A 19555-nucleotide genomic window follows, 5' to 3' on the forward strand; every position below is an offset into this window, starting at 1 on the left:
TTCAATTACAAGTATATGGAGAAAAGAATGGGGAAAGATCAGTTATTTATTAAAGGCTAAGATTCGTCTAAGTTCTTAATCCTCTACCATGCATTAAAAGAATCGCTTTAGTCAATTACCATTGTTTTTTCTACAACAGGTTCCTTCTCTTTCTCTGTTCTTTCTGGAAAAGTCATGGTTCGTGAAATATATTACATTACAGAAGACATGTCTGTTAGGTAATGAAAAGTGAAAAGAGGTCTAAACATATGTGAAATGTTATAAAAATAATTTTATTTAATATTACTTATGTTTTCAAATAAACCATAGATCAAAAGTTGTCTTTTTCAGTAATGTTTAAAAATTATTTTTACCAGTGGGTTAATTTTGTTTAGTTTATTTAGACCAGCACAACGTTTCTTGGCTAGCAGTTGATAGAAATGAATAATTCATGTGATTTGTAGCTGAAAAATCAAACCATTGAGTTACTTGACCATTTCAATGGTTGTTACATGAAATAAGTTTTAGGAATATTGGTAGTTCTTATCAATTAGCTCCTTATTCAAGGTAAGCATATGCAAGTATTGAGCATGCGTTAGCAACTATAATTTTGCTGTGAGATATAAAACTAATCTGAATGTAATAGGAAACAATAACATGATTAAAGTGTTTTCTGTAAGCTTTGAAGAAAAGCTTACTGTATTTTTATGTTTTTTCAAAACTTCAGATTTAGAGAAATGATGGATTAATTAAGAAGCACTGTGATTGAGCATTGTTTGTACCTCATTTAAAACTTGGAAACAACTTCAGTGGTATCTACAGTTATTTCTAAATCAAAGTAAAAATAATTTTTATAAAGTTGAGAATGAAAGTGTATTCTTTTAAGGCATGAAGTCATAGGTCATTGATAGATATGAAAGAGTACCTTTGAAAGTTTTCTTTGAGTTTATTAGTACCCTCTGTAAGATTTGCCTTTAAAATAATAATCTTTATACCTTAAAAATGTTTCTTAAAATATAAAATTTTCCTGTTAACACTCATTTTACTGTAAATATATTCTAATGTTACATTTTATCTAATTAGAAGTACTGGTTGAGTAATTTATATATGTTATACATGATAGTCTATACAATTTTTAATCAATTAGAAAAGTATTCCTTTCTAATTTGGATATAGGCAATCTTTCATTTTTAGCTGAAAGGTTATGGAACAAGACAGAGTTGAGTAGAGCTGTCTGTGGTAGGCACACCCTTAACCCAGCACTTGGAGGTGGAGACAGGATGCTCTCAAAGAAGTTTAAAGTCATCTTTGGCTTCAAAACAAGTTTAAAGCCGACCTGGGTTTTAAAACGTGAGTAGGTAAATTGTTTTCTTAGTTTTGTAATCTGTCTTCTCTCAGGATTCAAGATGGATTCATCATTTTTCGGTGGTGGAAAATGTATAACCCAAAGCAGAAACAACATGGTAAGTTCTCATTTTTGCATGTATGAAAGGTATTTAATCATATAATCAGAATTTTCCTTTATATGTATTTAAATGTTTTACATTATAGTTTTTAAAAACTTGGCATTTACAGAGCTCTGATTTTATGTCTTGTTTAAGTTAATTTTTCATTTTACCATATTATTCAGTCATATTATCTATCTCTGTATTTCTAGCATCTGTTGACTATGTAGACCTAACCGCATTCTGAATAAAAGGCTTCCTACCACTCTATTCTTTCTAGGACATCCACATTCTTCAACATCTGTTTGTTTATCCTTGCTATGTTACCCAGGCTGGTCTTGAATTCCTGGACTTGAGATCTTGTGCTTCAGCCTCTCCAGTAGCTGGACTATAAGCATGTGCCACCACACCTCATAGGATTAGTGGTGTTAATTACTTGTATAGTAGCATGCATGTGGCTTCTTTAGAGAAATGTTAGGTGTCTTGTTCATTTCTTAAATAATTTCTTGCTGTGGAGTAGTTTGAGTTCCTTAAATATTTGTGTATCATCTTTATCAGAGGACTTTTTAAATTAGTTGTATGGTTTGCAAATATTTGTTCCCAAATGAATAGTTTATATTTTCTGTTAACTATTTCCTTTGTTATGAATATACTTTTATTTTGTCATAATCTCTTTTTTTTTGTCAATCTCTGTGATTTTTGGGTCAAGCTTAAATATCAGTACGTGGGCCAAGGTGATATTTACTTATTAGTCTTTTGTTATTTTTTTCTAATAGTTTTGTGAATTGGGCTTCACAAGTCTTTAAGCCATTCTCACTTGATTTTTATATGTGGTTTTGAGATGAGATAGTAATATGGATTTATAGTTATCAACACCGTTTATTAAAAGACGTGTTTTCCCAAGTTCATTTCTAGATTCCCTTGTGTTCTGCGGTCCATTTTTCCCCTTTGCATCATCAGCATTGTGCTGTTTAGCGCCAGCCACTTTGTATACAGTTTAACATTGAATACATGACCTGTCTTTCATGATTTGGGGTCAGATTTTTAGAGCTATTTTTGTGCTCATGATTTCCTTGGCAATTTTAGGTCTTCTGAAGTTCCACATAAACACGATTATTTTCTCTTTAGCTGCTATCTTGATCAGTGTTCTTTTGCTGTGAAGAGACTCCGACCTCAACAACACTTAAAATGGAAAGCATTTAATGGGGCTGGCTTACAGTGTCAGAGGCTTAGTCCATTGTGATCATGCCAGGGAGCATGGTGGCATGCCAGTAGACCGACATAGTGCTAGAGAAGGAGCTGAGAGTTCTATGTCCAGATCTTCAGGCAGCGGGAAGAGAGGGACTCTAGCCTTGGAGTGGGCTTTTTGAAACGTCAAAGCCATGACATACTTCTTCCAACAAGGCTCACCTTCCAATCCTTTCAAAAGTGGCACTCCCTGGTAACTGAGTGTCCATGTTTATGACCCTGCTTGGGGCCACTCCCGTTCAAACCACCACAACTATGAAAGATTCTAATTTTGACTCTGTAGATGACTTTCATTAGTAAAAATTTTAGCAGTATTCCAGCCCATGAATTATGAAATGTGTTTTCTCCTAATATTCAGTTTCTTTCCTTCATGTTTTATAGTTCTAAGTATCTAGGATTTTTAACTCCTTTGGTTAGTTTAATCTTAAATACTTTTTATTTTTATTTTTGATAACTATTGTTGGTTATAGTGAAAACTTGCTATTAGTGTGGAGAAATGTTAATGATTTTTGTATGTTGACCATTTTTAATATTGTAACTTTGCTAAGTTCATATTTTCAGTTTTAAGAGTTTTTGGTAGAGTATCGAGGATTTTCTTTTTTCTTTTCTTCCTTCCTTCCTTTCTTTCTTTCTTTCTTTCTTTCTTTCTTTTTTTTTTTTTAGTTAAATTAGAAATGTTATCCCCTTTCCTGGTTTCCCCTCTGCAAACCCCCTGCCCCATCCCCACTTACCCTACTTCTATGAGGGTGCTTCCACACCCAACCACCCACTCCTGCCTCACCACCCTAGCATTCCTCTACACTGGGGCATCAAGCCTTCACAGGACCAAGGGCCTCCCCTCCCACTGATGCCAGATAAGGTCCCCTTCAGCTCCTTCAGTCCTTCCTCTAGCTCCTTACTGGGGTCCCTGTGATCAGCCTGATGGTTGACTTTGAGCATCCACATCTGTATTGGTCAGGATCTGACACAGCCTCTCAGGAGACATTTGAATCAGGCTCCTGTCAGCAAGCACTTCTTGACATCAGCAATAGTGTCTGGGTTTGGTGTCTGCATGTGGGATGGATCCCCAGGTGCGGCAGTCTCTGGGTGGCCTTTCCTTCAGTCTCTGCTCCACTCTTTGTCTCTGTATTAGACAGGAGCAATTCTGGGTTAAAATTTTTGAGATGGGTGGGTGGCCTCATCCCTCAACTGGGGGGCCACACCTAACCTCTGGATATGGTCTTGACAGGTTCTTCCTCCTGTTTGTGGGGTATTTCAACTAATGTCAACCCATGAGGTCCTGGGAGGCTCTTGATTTCCTGGCATCTTGGACTTTCTAGTGGCTACTCCCAGCTTCCCGTCCTCCATTGCTACACACCTCTGTTCAAATTCCTGACCCTCTGCACATCTCCTCCATCTCCTCCCATACCTGATTTCCCCTCTTTTTCCCCTCCCCCTCCTCTCTTCCTTCTAAGTTCCCCCTACCCTCTATCTCCTTGATTATTTTGCCCCCTTCTAAGTAGTACTGAAGCATCCACTCTTTTGTCTTCCTTCCTCTTGAGGTTCATGTGGTCCATGAGTTGTATCTTGGGTATTCCAAGCTCTTTGCCTAATGTGCACTTATCAGTGAGTATATATCACATGTGTGTTCTTTTGTAGTCAGATTACCTCACTCAGGATGTTAGAGCCATCCATTTGCCTGTGAATTTCATGAAGTCAGTGTTTTTGATAGCTGAGTAGTATTCCACTGTGTAGATGTACCACATTTTCTGTATCCATTCCTCTGTTGAAGGGCATCTGGGTTGTTTCCAGTTTTTTGGCTATTATAAATATGGCTGCTATGAACAGAGAAACATGTGTCCTTGTTATATGTTGGAGCATCTTTAGGTATATGTCCAGGAGTGGTATCTAACTAGAAGATTGGGTTGCCAGCAAACAATTTGATGTTTTCCTTTTTTATTGGCCTTATTTATTTCTTTTGGCTTATTGCTTAGACTAAGAATTATAACAATTTTTAAATGATAAGAGGGTGTATAATCTTGTCTTCATTGGGTCTTAGAGAAAAAAATTCTATTTTCACTATGAGTTAATTTAGTTCTGAACTTATTATATAGTCATTGATTGGGATAATTTTAGCCATTAACACACTGAAATTTGGTTGTTCAAGATCTTCCTAGGACGAAAGACAGACAGAAAGAAAGACAGACAGAAAGAAAAGAAAGGAGGGAAGGAAGAAGGGAGGGAGGGAGACAGTTAATGCTTTTTAGCCATAGAATTTGGTATAAAATATTCTGTAGGTTATAAAATTATTTTTTTGCAATAGATCATTGGATGTCCATAGAAAGAAAATGGTCATTGTTTTAGTAGTTGCAGGCATGCATGTGTGACCCCAGAGTATGTGCTTGTGGGTTTGTCTTTGCGTAGTTCTCCGTCTCTGTGTGAGTACACCTGTGGGATATACAGCTTTGTGTATCTGTCTCTTTAATAGGTGTACTATTCCTTGTTTTTCTATCTCTATGGATATGCTTTTAGGACACTTGTCTCTACGTATGTATTGGGGTAGGGATGAAGAATAGAGGACTGAGTTTTGCTGTGTAGAGTACTTCAGGGAATTTTAGGCTTAGATTTTTTAAAACCTACTTTTAATAAGGTTCTCAAATGCTTCACCCCCCTTCTAGCTCACTGTTGAAAGGTAGTGGAAAAAAATGGCAAATAGGATGAGGGGATGTGGACCTGTTTAAAAGCAGTTCCTTAGGGTGATTCCAATCTCCATTTGCCAGAAAAACAGCAGTCCAGTTCAGTAGTGTCAGGATATTAAACACAAACCAGCAGCAGTGGCATGATCCAGCAGAAACAGCCAGGCCTTGGCCAAATCAGCATGAGTCAGAGGAAGCAACCACGACCAGCCAGGATCCAGGAGAAGTTTTCTGCTGTGCCTCTCCCAACAAAGCAAAGATTAGCAAATACAAGATGTGAGACCAACATGGTGTTGCAAAGCTAGCTGTGCAAGCTTGTAGTCACTGCCTGTTGAGTTCTATTTATACTTTCTCTAAGCATCTCATGCTCCTCCCATGGGTCTTGCCTCAGCAAAACACAGTGTGAATCTGTCTAAGCAAAACACCACGTGAGTCTGTATCACATGACATATCCAAAAACTTCCACTTGAGACAATTATAGCACGCTGGTGGCAGTGATAGGAAATAATGACAGAAACCATGAGGAACTGCAGATTATAAGTACGGATCGGTCAATCAGTCAGGCTTAGAAATTTGATTTACTTTAGAACTCTGGCTGAAATAGTGTCAGTGCAGACAAAACAAATAGAAACACTAGGGCACGGAGAAAAGCAGGATGTGAACTCAGCTGAATGTTCATTTAAAAAAAAAAACCAGGAAAAACGTGCTTTTACAAACTTTAAAAACTTGCTATTTAATACTTCTCAAAAGATAATTTTAGAAGGAAAATATGATCTCTAGGCTGATAATTGTTTAATATGACTGAAATTTTATTTATTCTTAATTAAAATTTAGACCCAGTACTATTTTTGTACAGTGATTCAAGTGTGAATTGGGTTCCTTCCTATCTCCAGGCGTGTGTATGGTAGGTGCCGGTGATCCGTAGTGAACTTAAGGAGCAAGCACTTTCTCCTAGGAGGAGAGGTAATGCTGAACAGTGTAAAACACCAGGGAGTGGGAGAAGGAACTAGGGGGTCTTGCAGTGTTTGGTATTGTATACTTAGTGTTTAAGAGGGTTGTCAAATATATTTGGAAATTAATACATTTTTCTTTATTCCTTGGCACCTATAATACTTTAATGCAGGTAGGTTATCATGTTACTTGTATTGAAAGGAGAGAATGTCCAGAATATTGTGCATGGTAGAGATGAAGTTGAGGGTAGTCCTGCTTCATTTTATGCAGTCCTCATTTGTGTATTCATTACTGCTGATCCAGTTAGGGACAAAGCTGGTCTCTGTGACTCCTCATTGCCTTTATAGCGTAAACCTAATACTCAGGACATTTGGGCTAAAGGGTCATCACTAAACTCCTATGTTAATTTAATTTGAAGGCAGATGCCTTAGTGAGTTTTGAGTTGAGTTGTTTATGACTTGAAAAATAGTATAATTTCTACTTGTACTGCTCTGTGTGAGATTATAAAAATATTGTACTTTATAGTTATTATTTCTACTTACTAAATATTTCAACAGTGTAAGACCACATTATAGATTTTTGCTTTCCTAGAAGTATGACTTATTAGGAAGATGCTCTGCATTTTAAATTTATTTATTTGTTCATTTGTTTTTATACTAATGATCTCTCCTGTAGCACATTCTTCTAGGCACTAGCAATTGTTAGCAAAATGGTCCCATTGTTCAGTGAGCTTCCTACATTCTTGTTGGGAAGATTCAGATAATCAGCAAGTAATGAGGAAATTACATGGATGAGAAAAATAGTATAAAAGCAGGACCAGCTGAATGTGGAGTACTTTTTGGTGAAGTTGCTCCTGGGAAAGCAGGAGAACCTCCATTGGCAGAGGAGAGTTAAACAATTCAGCAAATAAGAGAGTGCATGACTGTCAGTGTCTCTGGGAGAACATTCTGTGGTTCTTCTGTTCCTCTCTCATTGCGAACACCACTGGGCCAGTTTACTTGGAGTTAGGGTAGAAAGCAGAATTACCAGGTGAGAGTGTAGATTATACAGGACTTATGTATTTCAAAGGTCATATTATTTTTCTGAGTGAGATAGGAAGCCATTAGAAAACTAGAGAAGAGAGGATGAGATGATCTTGAGTTTTAAATAATCTGGTTAGTGTGTTAAGCACAGGCATGAGTAAGTACACAACAAAAGCAGAGTCTGTTACAGGAAATGAAAGTTATGGTGATTTGAGCCAGAGCTTTAAAAAGGGGTTAGATTCTGAATGTTTGAAGAAAAGCAGATATGATAGAGCAATCAAAGCCTTTGAGCTTTCGCAATGGAAAAGACAGGCTTTCTGTTAATGAGGAATACTGTATTGGGTTTGGGTAGGAAAATCAGGTGTTGGTTAGATCTTGTTTCAGAGAAGTCAGACACATCGAGTGCTACCATTTGCCCTTTGCCCTTGGAGTCCTGGGCACCATTGTTGATTACTAAGCAGATTTAAACCTGACACATGATTGAATTTGATTTACTTGTTTAAAATAGGTAATTTCACTTATTGGTTTCAAGAATGTAGTACTTTATGTATATTAATAAAAACATTGCCTGTTTATCATCTGCTTTTGAGAATTTGCTATGCAGTAAGGAAGAATGATGGAATGGTTGACGTGATAGAGATTGTCTTAGCTCTAGTCATGGTAAACCTGGGGAAACAGCAGAGAACCCAGGACAAAGAATTACTTAAATGACAGGAAGTTACAGTTCATGGCCATCAAGTACTTGGAGTTAATACAGATTTTCTTTATTTTAAGGACAGAATTTATTTCCCTCCCCACCAGGTGTCCTAGGAAGTAATGAAAAAATACCTTAAGATTGAGCTAACAGGATTATTATGCTAAAAGTTAATTATTTATGATTTGTTTTTCTTAGTTTTCTTTAAAAAATTAAATGGCAGTGCATTTTATTAGTTAAAATTTATATTTGCTTACTGGTTTCAATATTTCATTTTGATGTCTTCACAAAGGATAGATACCTCTTGTTTAAATTATACCTTCATCTACTAATAAGATGAAAGTTAATAGGTTTTTTCACCTATTTTTAAAAATAAAAGTTTCTTTTAACTGACCCAATTTTAAAGAGTATGCAATATAATCTTTTAGATGGAAGTGAAAAAATAGACTAGGTTACAAAAAATATTATGAAAATGAAACTTTTTTATTTTAGAACAAAAGAAATCTTTGATAAGTTTTTCCTAATATGATTGACATACCCATGACTTGAAACTTTCTCTGTAGAAACTAATGTCCTTTCTTTAATAAGAAGGGTTGTTTTACTTTGTGAAACAAGTTTTGACAAAAAAATACTGTGATTAAGATTCTTGAAAGTTGACTAAAGCCTTTCTTTCCATTACTCTCTTCCTTGCTTTTTCTTTTTCTTTTTTTTTTGTAACTTGTGTCTTTAGATCCAAAGGCAGAAACCAGATTGTATATCACAGTTAATGACTTTGAATTTCATGTCTACAATCGGTCTGATCTTTATGGACGCCTTCAAGAGTTGTTTGGTTTGGAACCAACTATAATTCCACCCAAGAAAGATGATGATAAAACCCGGGAAAACGGAAGAACAAGAACGCAGTCCAAAATTGAAAGGTTTAGTGTCATACTTGAATCTTACAAATTTCTGGTATTTAAACTCTTTTTAGTAGAATATCATTAACATTCTGTTCACCTAAACAGAATCTAATCTTTTTATATAGCAATATAGTCTTTTAAAAACTAAAGTATTACAAGATAAGTTTATATAAAAAGGCCCACATCTGCATTGGTCATTTGCTGGCCTGACTTCCTCAGGACCTGACAGACTAGGTTCTCTTTTCTTTTCTCCATGTTACTTTTCTCCAGATTCAGACTGTTATTAATTTGTTTTTAATCCTTTTAATATGTGTATATAAATATATGCTATATTTATGTATTTAAAGTACACAGGTAAATATTGTGTTTCTGAAAATCATGTGTGGCCTCTTGTTCTAATGTCATTCTTTTCTTTCCTTTCTTTCTTTTTTTTGTTCAATTTTTTTTGGTCATCTTTTCTTTCTTTCCTTCCTTCCTTCCTCCCTCTTCCCCTCCCTCCCTCCCTCCTTCCTACCTTCCTTCCTTCCTTTCTTTCTTTTGTGTTGCTGGGGATTATCCAGGGCCGTGGTCATGCTTAAGTGAGCACTGTACCCCTGGCTAATTCCCAGCCCTGTGATCTGCTATTCATTTGGAAATATGTGTTAAATCTTTCTGTATCTCTATACATATATATATATATATATATATATATATATATATATATATATAAAAGAAAATGGAATACAATATGCTCTACTTGCTATAAAATGTATGGCCGGTTGTGGTGGCGCATACCGGTAGGATTTGCTGAAGGAGGCAGAGGCAGGAGGATCACGAGTTCGAGGCCAGCCTGGGCTACACATTTTGGGCTGGAGAGATGGCTCAGCCATTAAAGGCCTAGGCTCACAACCAAAAATAAAATGTATGTGACTGTCACCTATCTTTATATATATGTTGTTAAAGTGTGAGAGTCAGAACAGGAACAGATAAAAGAAAGTCTATTGTAGGAAGACAGATTAAACTTTAAGAAGGCACTTAAAATAATATTCAAAATCAGCACAATGTTCAGTGCATAGTATGAGTCTTGGAAAATAAGCCGTAATTAGGAAGTTATTAATAAATGAAATGACTCTTATACCTTTCTAGTGAAATGAAAGTTTCTTAAATTAAAAATTTTATTCAAGAATTTTTTTGTCAAACTATTATTTTCAAATGCAGCTCATTTTTGTTTTGATTTGTTATATTTTAGAGACATTCTCCTTTCATTTATATTCTTTTAATCTGAAAATTGTTCCATTGTATGAAATAGTCTGATTTTTTTTTTTAAAAAAGAAAATCTTGTTATTTGCAACAAAATGGATATGATAAAACAAGCCAGGGCTAGAAAGGCAAATATAACATAATCTTGTTTACATGTGGAGTTTAAAAACATTTTTTGTTTTGAATCAGGTATGGAGACAAATGTGAATTTTAGATCAGCTAATAGACTTTTTCTTTTTCTTCTTATTAATCATTCCATTCGTTTGTATCTCAAATGATATCCCACTTCCTGGTTACCCCTCCATTAGTCCCCCATCTCCCATCTGCTCTCCCCTATTCCCTTTGTATGAGACTGCTCTCACACTCTCCTGCTCCTCCGCTCCAGCATCCCCCTAAACTGGGGCATCATGCCTCCCCAGGACCAAGGGCCTCGCCTTCCTTTGCTGTCAGGCAAGGCCATCCTCAGCTGCATATATACCTGGAGCTGAGGATCCTTCCAGGTACACTCCTTGGTTGGTGGTCTAGACTCTGGGAGAACTGGTTCATCAGGCCAGCTTATGTTGTTCTTCCAATGAGATTGCAATCCCCCTCCACTCCTTCAGACCTTCCGCTGGCTCCCCTACCAGGTTCCCTGAGCTCAGTATGATGATTGGCTCCAAACATCCACATCTGCATTGGTCATTTGCTGGCCTGACTTCCTCAGGACCTGACAAACTAGGTTCCTGTCAGCAAGCACCTCTTGACCAAGGCAAGAGTGTTGGGTTTGGTGTCTGCAGACATGATGGGTCCCCAGGTAGGGCAGCCCCTGGTTGGCCCTTTTCAGTCTCTGTTCTGTTTTTTGTCCCTATTCTTTGGACAGGAACATTTCTGGGTTAAAAACTTTGAGATGAGCGGGTGTCCCCATCTCTCCACTGGGGGCTATGCCTATCTGCTAGAGGAGGTCTCTACAGGATCTATTATACCCCTTCTCTGCACATTTAAGCTAAAGTCATTCCCGTTGGGTCCTGGGAGTCTCATGGTTCCCTGGTGTTTGGGACCCTCCGGTGGCTATCCCCCGTTCTTAAAACTCCTGCTACATTTTTTTTTTGTTCAATTTCCTGACCCTCTATAACTCTCTCACATCTCCTCCAGATCCTGATGCTGCCACCCTTATTTCCTCCCCCTCTTTTCTCCCTCCCTGGTCCCCCTTTCCCTCCACCTCCCACAATCTTCCTGTTCTCCCCCTCAATGCAGGACTGAAGCATCCACACCCTAGTCTTCCTTTTATGCTCCATATATTCTGTGAGTTGTATCATGGGCATTGTGGGCTTTGGGGCTAATATCTACTTTTTAGTGAGAACATACCATGTGTGTTCTTTTGTGTCTGGGTTACATCACTCAGGATGATATTTTCTAGTTCCATTGATTTGACTTCAAATTTCATGAAGTCATTATTTTTGATAGCTGAGTAGTACTTCACTTTGTAGATGTGCCACATTTTCTGTATCCATTCTTCTGTTGAGGGACATTTGGGTTTTTCCAGTTTCTGGCTATTATAAATAAGGCTGCTATGAACATAGTGGAATATGTGTCCTTGGTACATATTGGAACATCTTTTGCATATATGTCCAGGAGTGGTGTAGCTGGATCCTCAGGTAGAACTATTTCCAATTTTCTCTGAAACCGCCAGAATGATTTCTGAGTTGTTTTTACCAGCTTGCAGTTCACCAGCAGTGGAGAAGTGTTCCTTTTTCTCCATATCCTCACTAACATCTGCTGTCACCTGCCTTTTTGATTTTAGCCATTCTGACTAGTGTGAGGTGGAATCTCAGGGTCATTTTGATTTGAATTTCCCTAATGACTAAGGAGGTTGAACACTCTTTAAGTGCTTCTCAGCCATTCCAGATTCCTCCGTTGTGAATTCTCTTTTTAGGTCTATATTCCACTTTTTTTTATTGGTTATTTTTTAATTTACATTTTAAATGTTATCCCTTTTCCTGTTCCCCATCCATACAACCCCTATCCCATCCTCCATCTTCCTTCCTCTATGAGGGTGATCCCCGACCCAACCTCTCACCCCTTCCCGCTTCCCCACCCTGACATTCCCCTACACTGGGGGGGTCCAGCCTTGGCAGGACCAAGACCTTCTCCTCCCATTGGTGCCCAACAAGGCCATCCTCTGCTACATAGGTAGCTGGAGCCATGGGTCTGTCCATGTGTAGTCTTTGGATGGTGGTTTAGTCCCTGGGAGCTCTGGTTGGTTAATATTGTTGTTATGGCGTTGCAAACCTCTTCAGCATCTTCAATCCTCTAATGGGGACTTCATTCTCAGTTCAATGGTTGACTGCATGCATTTGCCTCTGTATTTGTCATGCTCTGGTAGAGCCTCTCAGGGGACAGCTATATCAGGCTTCTGTCAGCAAGCACTTCTTGGCATCAGCAATATTGTCTGGGTTTGATGGCTGTATGTATATGGGCTGGATCCCCAGATGGGAAGGCTCTGAATGGCCATTCCTTCAGTCTCTGCTCCAAACTTTGTCTCCATATCTCCTCCTAGAATATTTTTATTCTTCCTTTTGAGAAGGACTGAAACATCTGCACTTTGGCCCCATTTGTCTATTGTTGATCTTAGAGCATAAGCCATTGGTGTTCTGTTACTTAAATTTTCCCCCATGCCCATGTGTTCGAGGTACTCCCCTACTTTCTCTTCTATTTGTTTCAGACTATCTTGTTTTATGTGGAGGTTCTTAACCCACTTGGACTTGAGCTTTGTACAAGGAGATAAGAATGGATCAATTTACTTTCTTTTACATGCTGACTGCCAGCTGAACCAGCAACATTTGTTGAAAACGCTGTCTTTTTTCCACTGGATGATTTTAGCTCCTTTGTTAAAGATCAAGTTACCATAGTTGTGTGGGTTCATTTCTGGGTCTTCTATTCCATTGATCTACCTGCCTGTCTCTCTACCAATACCATGCCCTTTTTTTTTTTTTTAAATCACTATTGCTCTATAGTATAGGTTTTTTTTTTGTTATTCCTTTTTTTTTGTTGTTGTTATTCCTTTTTTTTTTGTTATTCCAAATGAATTTGAGAATTGCACTTTCTAATTGAGAGGGATTACACTGAATCTGTAGATTGCTTTTGGTAAGGTGGCCATTTTTCCTATATTAATCCTGCCAATCCATGATCATGGGAGATCTTTCCATCTTCTGAGGAGTAGCCAGCAGGAAATAATCAAACCCAGGGCTGAAATCAACCAAGTAGAAACAAAAAGAACTATACAAAGCATCAACAAAGCTAGGAGCTGGTTTTTTGAGAAAATCAACAAGACAGATAAACGCTTAGTCAGACTAACTAGAGGACACAGAAACAGCATCCAAATTAACAAAATCAAGAATAAAAAGGGAGACATAACAACAGAACCTGAGGAAATTAAAAAAATCATCAGATCCTATTACAAAAGTCTATACTCAACAAAACTGGAAAACCTGGATGAAATGGATGATTTCCTAGACAGATACCAGGTACCAAAGTTAAATCAGGACTAGGTAAACCATCTAAACAGTTCCATAACACCCAAGGAAATGGAAGCAGTCATTAGAAGTCTACCAATCATAAAAAGCCCAGGGTCAGATGGGTTTAGTGCAGAATTCTATCAGACCTTCAAAGAAGACCTAATACCAATCAGTACTTCTCAAACTATTCCACAAAATAGAAACAGAAGGAACACTAACCAACTCTTTCTATGAAGCCACAGTTACAGTGGTACATGAACCATAAAAAGACTCATCAAAGAAAGAGGTGCTTTTTTAAAAAAGTAAAAAAGAAACTCCCAGAGAACTAATAAAATACACTTTAAAAATAAGTAAAGAAAGCTGACAGCCAACAACACAGCCCCCTTCCCCCACTCCCATCCCCAAGTCTTAAAATCAGAGAAACAGGATGGAATAGTGCTTTCCAGGGGCCAGAGGTGATGTGGGCCATACTGACTTACATCTTGATAGCATTTGTCACCTGGTTGATATATAACTTAGTTGTGGTATAAAGTGGGGTGATGGAATGGGTGCCACAGTACAGTAATGGTGTCATGTTCTACTCTAGAGTGTTATTCTAGAAAGGTAGCTTTTCACTGTAGCTTCAAAAATAAACTAAGAGATACTTTTAGGGATAGTACCATGTCTTCACATGATTATTGTTTTGTTTACTTGAATACACTTTAGATGTATTTGGACCATGCAGCTGGTGTTGGTATGTATGATGTGAGGCAGTTTAATTTTGTATCCTCAAGTATTTAAGTTTTTCTTCATGTCAGTTTTATTTTTCTCATCAGAGTTAAAGTTAAAACAGAATCTCAAGACCCCACATCTTCATGGAGATCACTTATTCCAGTCATTAAGGTCAACGTGAGCACAGTAAGTAAATTATGTTTGAGTTAATGTTTGGCAGATTAATGCATAGACCTTATTTTTGCAAATCAAAGTCCATGTAAGAAAAAAAGCAATTTTGTATACATTTTAGTTCCTATTTCTGTATCGTGTGAATGAACTATTTTAGCACCAGCTTCACATTTGGGTGCTTATTACACCTGAAGGGATATTTACAAGTGTTTAAATAGATCTAAACTTAACTCTAGATTTCTTTAAATCTTGGTTTAAATAGATGACGATGACTTAATAATCATTATGTAGCATATTTAGTTGTTTAATCATTAATTATTAATCATACTTAATCATTAAGTAGCATATTTAGTTGTTTAATCATTTAATCATTAATCATACTTAATCATTAAGTAGCATATTTAGTTTTTAAGTAGCATATTTAGTTGTTGCTTAAAAATGTTATTAGTTCAGCTAAGGAAAACAGTGATGGGACTAATCATCTCCTGGTATAATATCTCCTTTATGTTTTTAGGGACGTTTGGCCTTTGGGAATCATTATCAACCTCAGACTCTGTGCATCAACTTTGATGATGCCTTCTTAACTTATACTACAAAACCACCTTCAAGTCATCTTGACCAGTTCATGCACATTGTGAAAGGAAAGCTTGAAAATGTTCGAGTCATGCTTGTTCCTAGTCCTAGATATGTTGGCCTACAAAACGATGAGTAAGAAAACATCATGAAATAGTAACTTCTCTGTACTCACATAAGCACCAACGGGAGCCTCTAGCTTCCTTCTCATTTCTATGGTAGAAACTGTGCAGCAGTCACAAGTGTTTCCAGTTGTTAAAGCCTTCGTGCTAAGAAGCGATAGTTACACTTTTCCGAGTGTTTCTGTGTAATTATTAGGATTTTCTTCTTTACTCTGTTTGCTCACTTATTTTGACTTAAATTAAGCTCTGATGTTGTTATGTTAGGATATGCCCATTAAAGGTGTGTTTTTCTTTTCTAGAGAACTTAGATAAATAATAAATTTAAGGCATTAATTATAGTGGATTTAGTAAAAGTTGAAAATTGATTAAAGTTTTTTTGGTTAGAGTAGTCCAATTTTGAGACAACTATTTGAGTTTTCTTTGAACCTCAAAGAGTTTTCCTATCTGCATCCCAGTGTTTACCCATGGTGAGATAGCTATGCTAGTTAGAAGGCAGCTTACATGGGAATGCACACCAGACTCACCAGTGTGGTGAGATGCTTGGCAGGAACGGACCAGGCCTGAGGAGCTCTGCTATAACTCCTGTCCGACACTGGGTCTTGTATTTACCTCTGGAATAATGGTACCCTGTATTCATATTTTCTCAGTCTCTTCTTTTTTATGATGAGTACTTTGGCTGAAGTTGTGTAATTTTAAGTATATACATGGAAAATTTCTATTGTGATGTTTCAGCTTTTCTTTATTATATCGGCAATGTAAATTTTTATGAAATTATGGAAAGCAAATTTTAATTCTTGACTGATATGCTGCTGATAACATCTCCAGGATCAGCTATCATAATAGAGGTTTCTCCTGTATGAGTTCTAGGTAGCTATGTGTCTATTTTGCCTTACTCATGGAGAGCATAGACTTGACCAAAGATGTTCTGGAATTCGATAGATGAACTCAACTTTGTATTAATAGGTAAAGTGTACCAAACAGAACTGTAGTTTTAAATAACTAGAGAGAATTGAAAAAGTGTTCTCTTAATATTTTATATAACATTATTTAAAATTGTATTTTTCAAAAATGTAGATACTGGGTGCCTGTGACTTTTACTTCAGCGTCTAAGAGGAAGAGGTGGGCGGATAAGGAGTTTAAGGTCAGATGTGACTCATGAGTCTCAGGCTTAGACTACATGAAATTACATTTAAAAACAAAGCAAAACAAACAAACAAATCCCACCATATTGGCTTAACTTTTGTGGCTTAAACGTATTTAGAAGAAAATTATTGCATTCATATATGCCGTTATCTAATGATTGAAAGATGAGTTTTTATATAGAAGATGGTACTATGGGATATGGCAGAGAAGTTATCTCAAAAGTTTGAGACAAGAAAACTTATGATAGAGAAACATCAAATTTTAAGTTTAGGGTAATCGTTTTACATTTATTTTAAGATAATTAGTGAAATACTCTTAGAGAAAAAGTAATTAAAATGTTACAGATAAAAATGACAATTCTTTTGTTTCCAAATGATTTACTACATTATGCTGGTCGATTAAATATCATTTAGGATTATAATGATATTAATATAAATCACTTTAATTTTGCCATAAATGCAGAATTTGGTTACTATATTTTCATAATTACTATTGCATTTTACCTCAATTTTAAATAAATTTATTTCATTCCAGACTTAAAATGAGGTCTATAAGCTAGTTGTTTTCTTCCTCAACTAATTTGCCAATACAATTTCAGAGTCATTTTATTAACCTGGTACAAAACACCAGTAGAGTAACTTGTCATAGTGTTTGTCTGTGTGAAAGATGTTCTTTTCGATAGAACCTGTTGTGTGCTTTGCAGTTTTTCCTTCTCTCTTTTTACTCTTAATTACTGTCTGCTAGACTGCAGAGCACCTTGTAGTCTATGATGTAGTTCATGTGCCTCACACTTGTCCCCATAGACCCCCAAGACTGATGGGAGAAGGTTTTGTGGTGATGCAGTCAAATGATGTCGACATCTACTACTACATGGATGAGCCAGGTATGTCCTCTTTGAGAGCATGTGTGAGAGGAATTGGTTCTGTTTCTTCTGTGAAGTACTGTTGCCGACATACTAGAAGTCTTCTGGAAGCGAGCATCAGTAAGTTGTAAAGTGGACTATGAGAGGATCACAGTTTTTTTAAAAAGTCATGTCTTAAGAATTGAGCTGTTACATTGCAATTTTATAAAATAATTCATTTCTACAGATACCTCAAAAATTGATGCAGGAACTCTAAAGAAACAAACCCACAGGGAGTGTAGAAGAGAGGGTGGTTTGTTTTAGCTTAGAGGAGAAAATATTGTTACACTTGAACTTTAAACTTAGAAATTGAGAACCTAGCTACTTTGCCTGTTTAAAAGATGATTGACATTTGAGGAAGGTACCTACTATTGGACGTTTCAGCTCCTTCATCATGCGTCTGTTCTTTTTGCCACCAAGGGGTTTGGTCACAAACCCTGTATTTTCAGGATAGGACTAGGATTTTGCTTGCCTTTGTATTATGACGTGGCAGAAGCAGTGGTGCTCACCAGTCAGCGCCATGCATTGGCAGCTTAACAGAGAACACCAGATCTCAGAAGAGTCCCTAGATGAAACCATGAAGATTATCAGCTTCTACCGCCTACGGAGCCATACGTAGAGTATTCTTGGAATGATAAATTAGGAAGGAGTATTCATGGGACATTATGCTGCAAGCCAGAGTGCTCCACTGAGTTCAGAAAAAGCACTCACTTGATTGACTCATAAGTCTGTTTGCTTTTTGTTTCATGGAATGCTACTTTTACTTGGAAAAATAATTTAAGACAAACCATGTAGATTTTCATGTGAAGATTAGAATTTTGGAAGCTTTGGTGCTCTCTGACAGCATCTCAATATTAACACCTTTTCTAATAAAACTATTAGTGATACTAGTATGTGGTTTCAGGAAGAGTATAACAAATTTTCCCATATTTATAAAAATGAACATAACTTAATGTGGCACTGTCTTTCAAAGATCAGTGTATAATATTACAGAGTCATGCATGGATAAAAGAGTCATTCAGGGTACAGGAGTCAGCAGAAGGTTTTAACATGAGAGAGTTTGAAAGAAATGAGTAATGGGTTTCGGGGTCTATGCTGTTACCTTTTGAAAGTGCTATTTGTTGAATTTTGCTCTAGTATCAGAAAGTATTACCCAACTTCATCTATATGAACAGGCTATTGAAATGTCGCTTCCTTTTCTGTCTCCAAGTGAGGCCAGATGGCTGCACATTCTTTTAACAACCTCACTGAACTGTTGTGGAAAATACAGTTTTGCGTTTTTTTCTTAAATGAAAACGTCATTTAATTTTCATTAAATAGTTTTATTTTTATTTATACATACTTTTATTACTAAATATATTCTTTATGTAGGTATATAGTAAGTTTATTGTTTCAATGAAATATTTTAAAATTATGGAAATTTAATTCAAACAGAATAAATCTGATATATAACAAACAAACAAAACAAAACAAAAAACCTCTCTGGGACTTAAAAAATTTTAAATGTAAGATTTCCTGTGACTAAAGCATTTGAACTGTTAATGTATGGTGGTTTTAACTAATTGTCTTTATATGTTCTGGAATATAGGACTTGTTCCAGAAGAAACAGAAGAGAGTATAGAAGGAGAAATAAGCAGTGAAGATTGCAAATTACAAGACTTACCTCCATGTTGGGGACTAGATATTGTTTGTGGTAAAGGAACAGATTTTAATTATGGACCCTGGGCTGACAGACAGAGGTACTTGAGTGATTATATTTCTAATAGTCTTTCAAGTGTATTGAGATCTTATTTTTTATTGAATTCCAGCTTAATATTTAAAACTACTTTTATTATTTTTTATTATGCATATTCATGTGTCTGGGTGTGTGCACATGAGCTCAGGTATCCATGGAACCCAGAGGATCTTCTGGGGCTGGAATTACAGTTAGTTTGAGATGCTCATCGTGGGTGCCGAGAACCAAACTCAGGTCCTCTGGAAGAGCAGCAAGTTCTCTTAACATCTGAGCCATCGCTCTAGCCCCCATTGTCTTATTTTTTTTCTTTGTAAACTATTACATTGTGGCAAAATAAGTTTGCAATGAACACTTTGATCCAGATATTAACTTGTTTGTGGGGAAACCATAAGCAAACTTCAGTGAACAGCCTACTTATTGGTTCCTTTGTTTTATTTTTGTATTTCATTGATGATTTACTTATTGACCCTCTGAGAGCCTGGGATTTTGGGGACATATAGATTCAGAAGTGATTTTAGTGACATCTAATTTTAGTGAATCTGTAATAACTGAG

The 19555-nt window shown here is 36.6% G+C and overlaps 1 protein-coding gene across 13 annotated transcripts in view; it reads left to right on the forward strand.

Moving 5' to 3' along the window:
- Positions 1–19555, forward strand: part of Bltp1 (bridge-like lipid transfer protein family member 1) — a 216622-nt gene that overhangs the window by 12291 nt on the left and 184776 nt on the right. For all 13 annotated transcript variants that reach the window (XM_039101992.2, XM_039101994.2, XM_039101997.2 and 10 more), the window contains exons 5-11: positions 140–218; positions 1378–1442; positions 8745–8931; positions 14462–14543; positions 15043–15236; positions 17170–17249; positions 18856–19006. In XM_039101992.2, the coding sequence (XP_038957920.1) occupies positions 140–218; positions 1378–1442; positions 8745–8931; positions 14462–14543; positions 15043–15236; positions 17170–17249; positions 18856–19006 (838 nt within the window). The remainder of the gene's footprint in view (positions 1–139; positions 219–1377; positions 1443–8744; positions 8932–14461; positions 14544–15042; positions 15237–17169; positions 17250–18855; positions 19007–19555) is intronic.

This window comes from Rattus norvegicus, chromosome 2, assembly GCF_036323735.1.
Source record: "Rattus norvegicus strain BN/NHsdMcwi chromosome 2, GRCr8, whole genome shotgun sequence".
Lineage (NCBI taxonomy): Eukaryota > Metazoa > Chordata > Mammalia > Rodentia > Muridae > Rattus > Rattus norvegicus.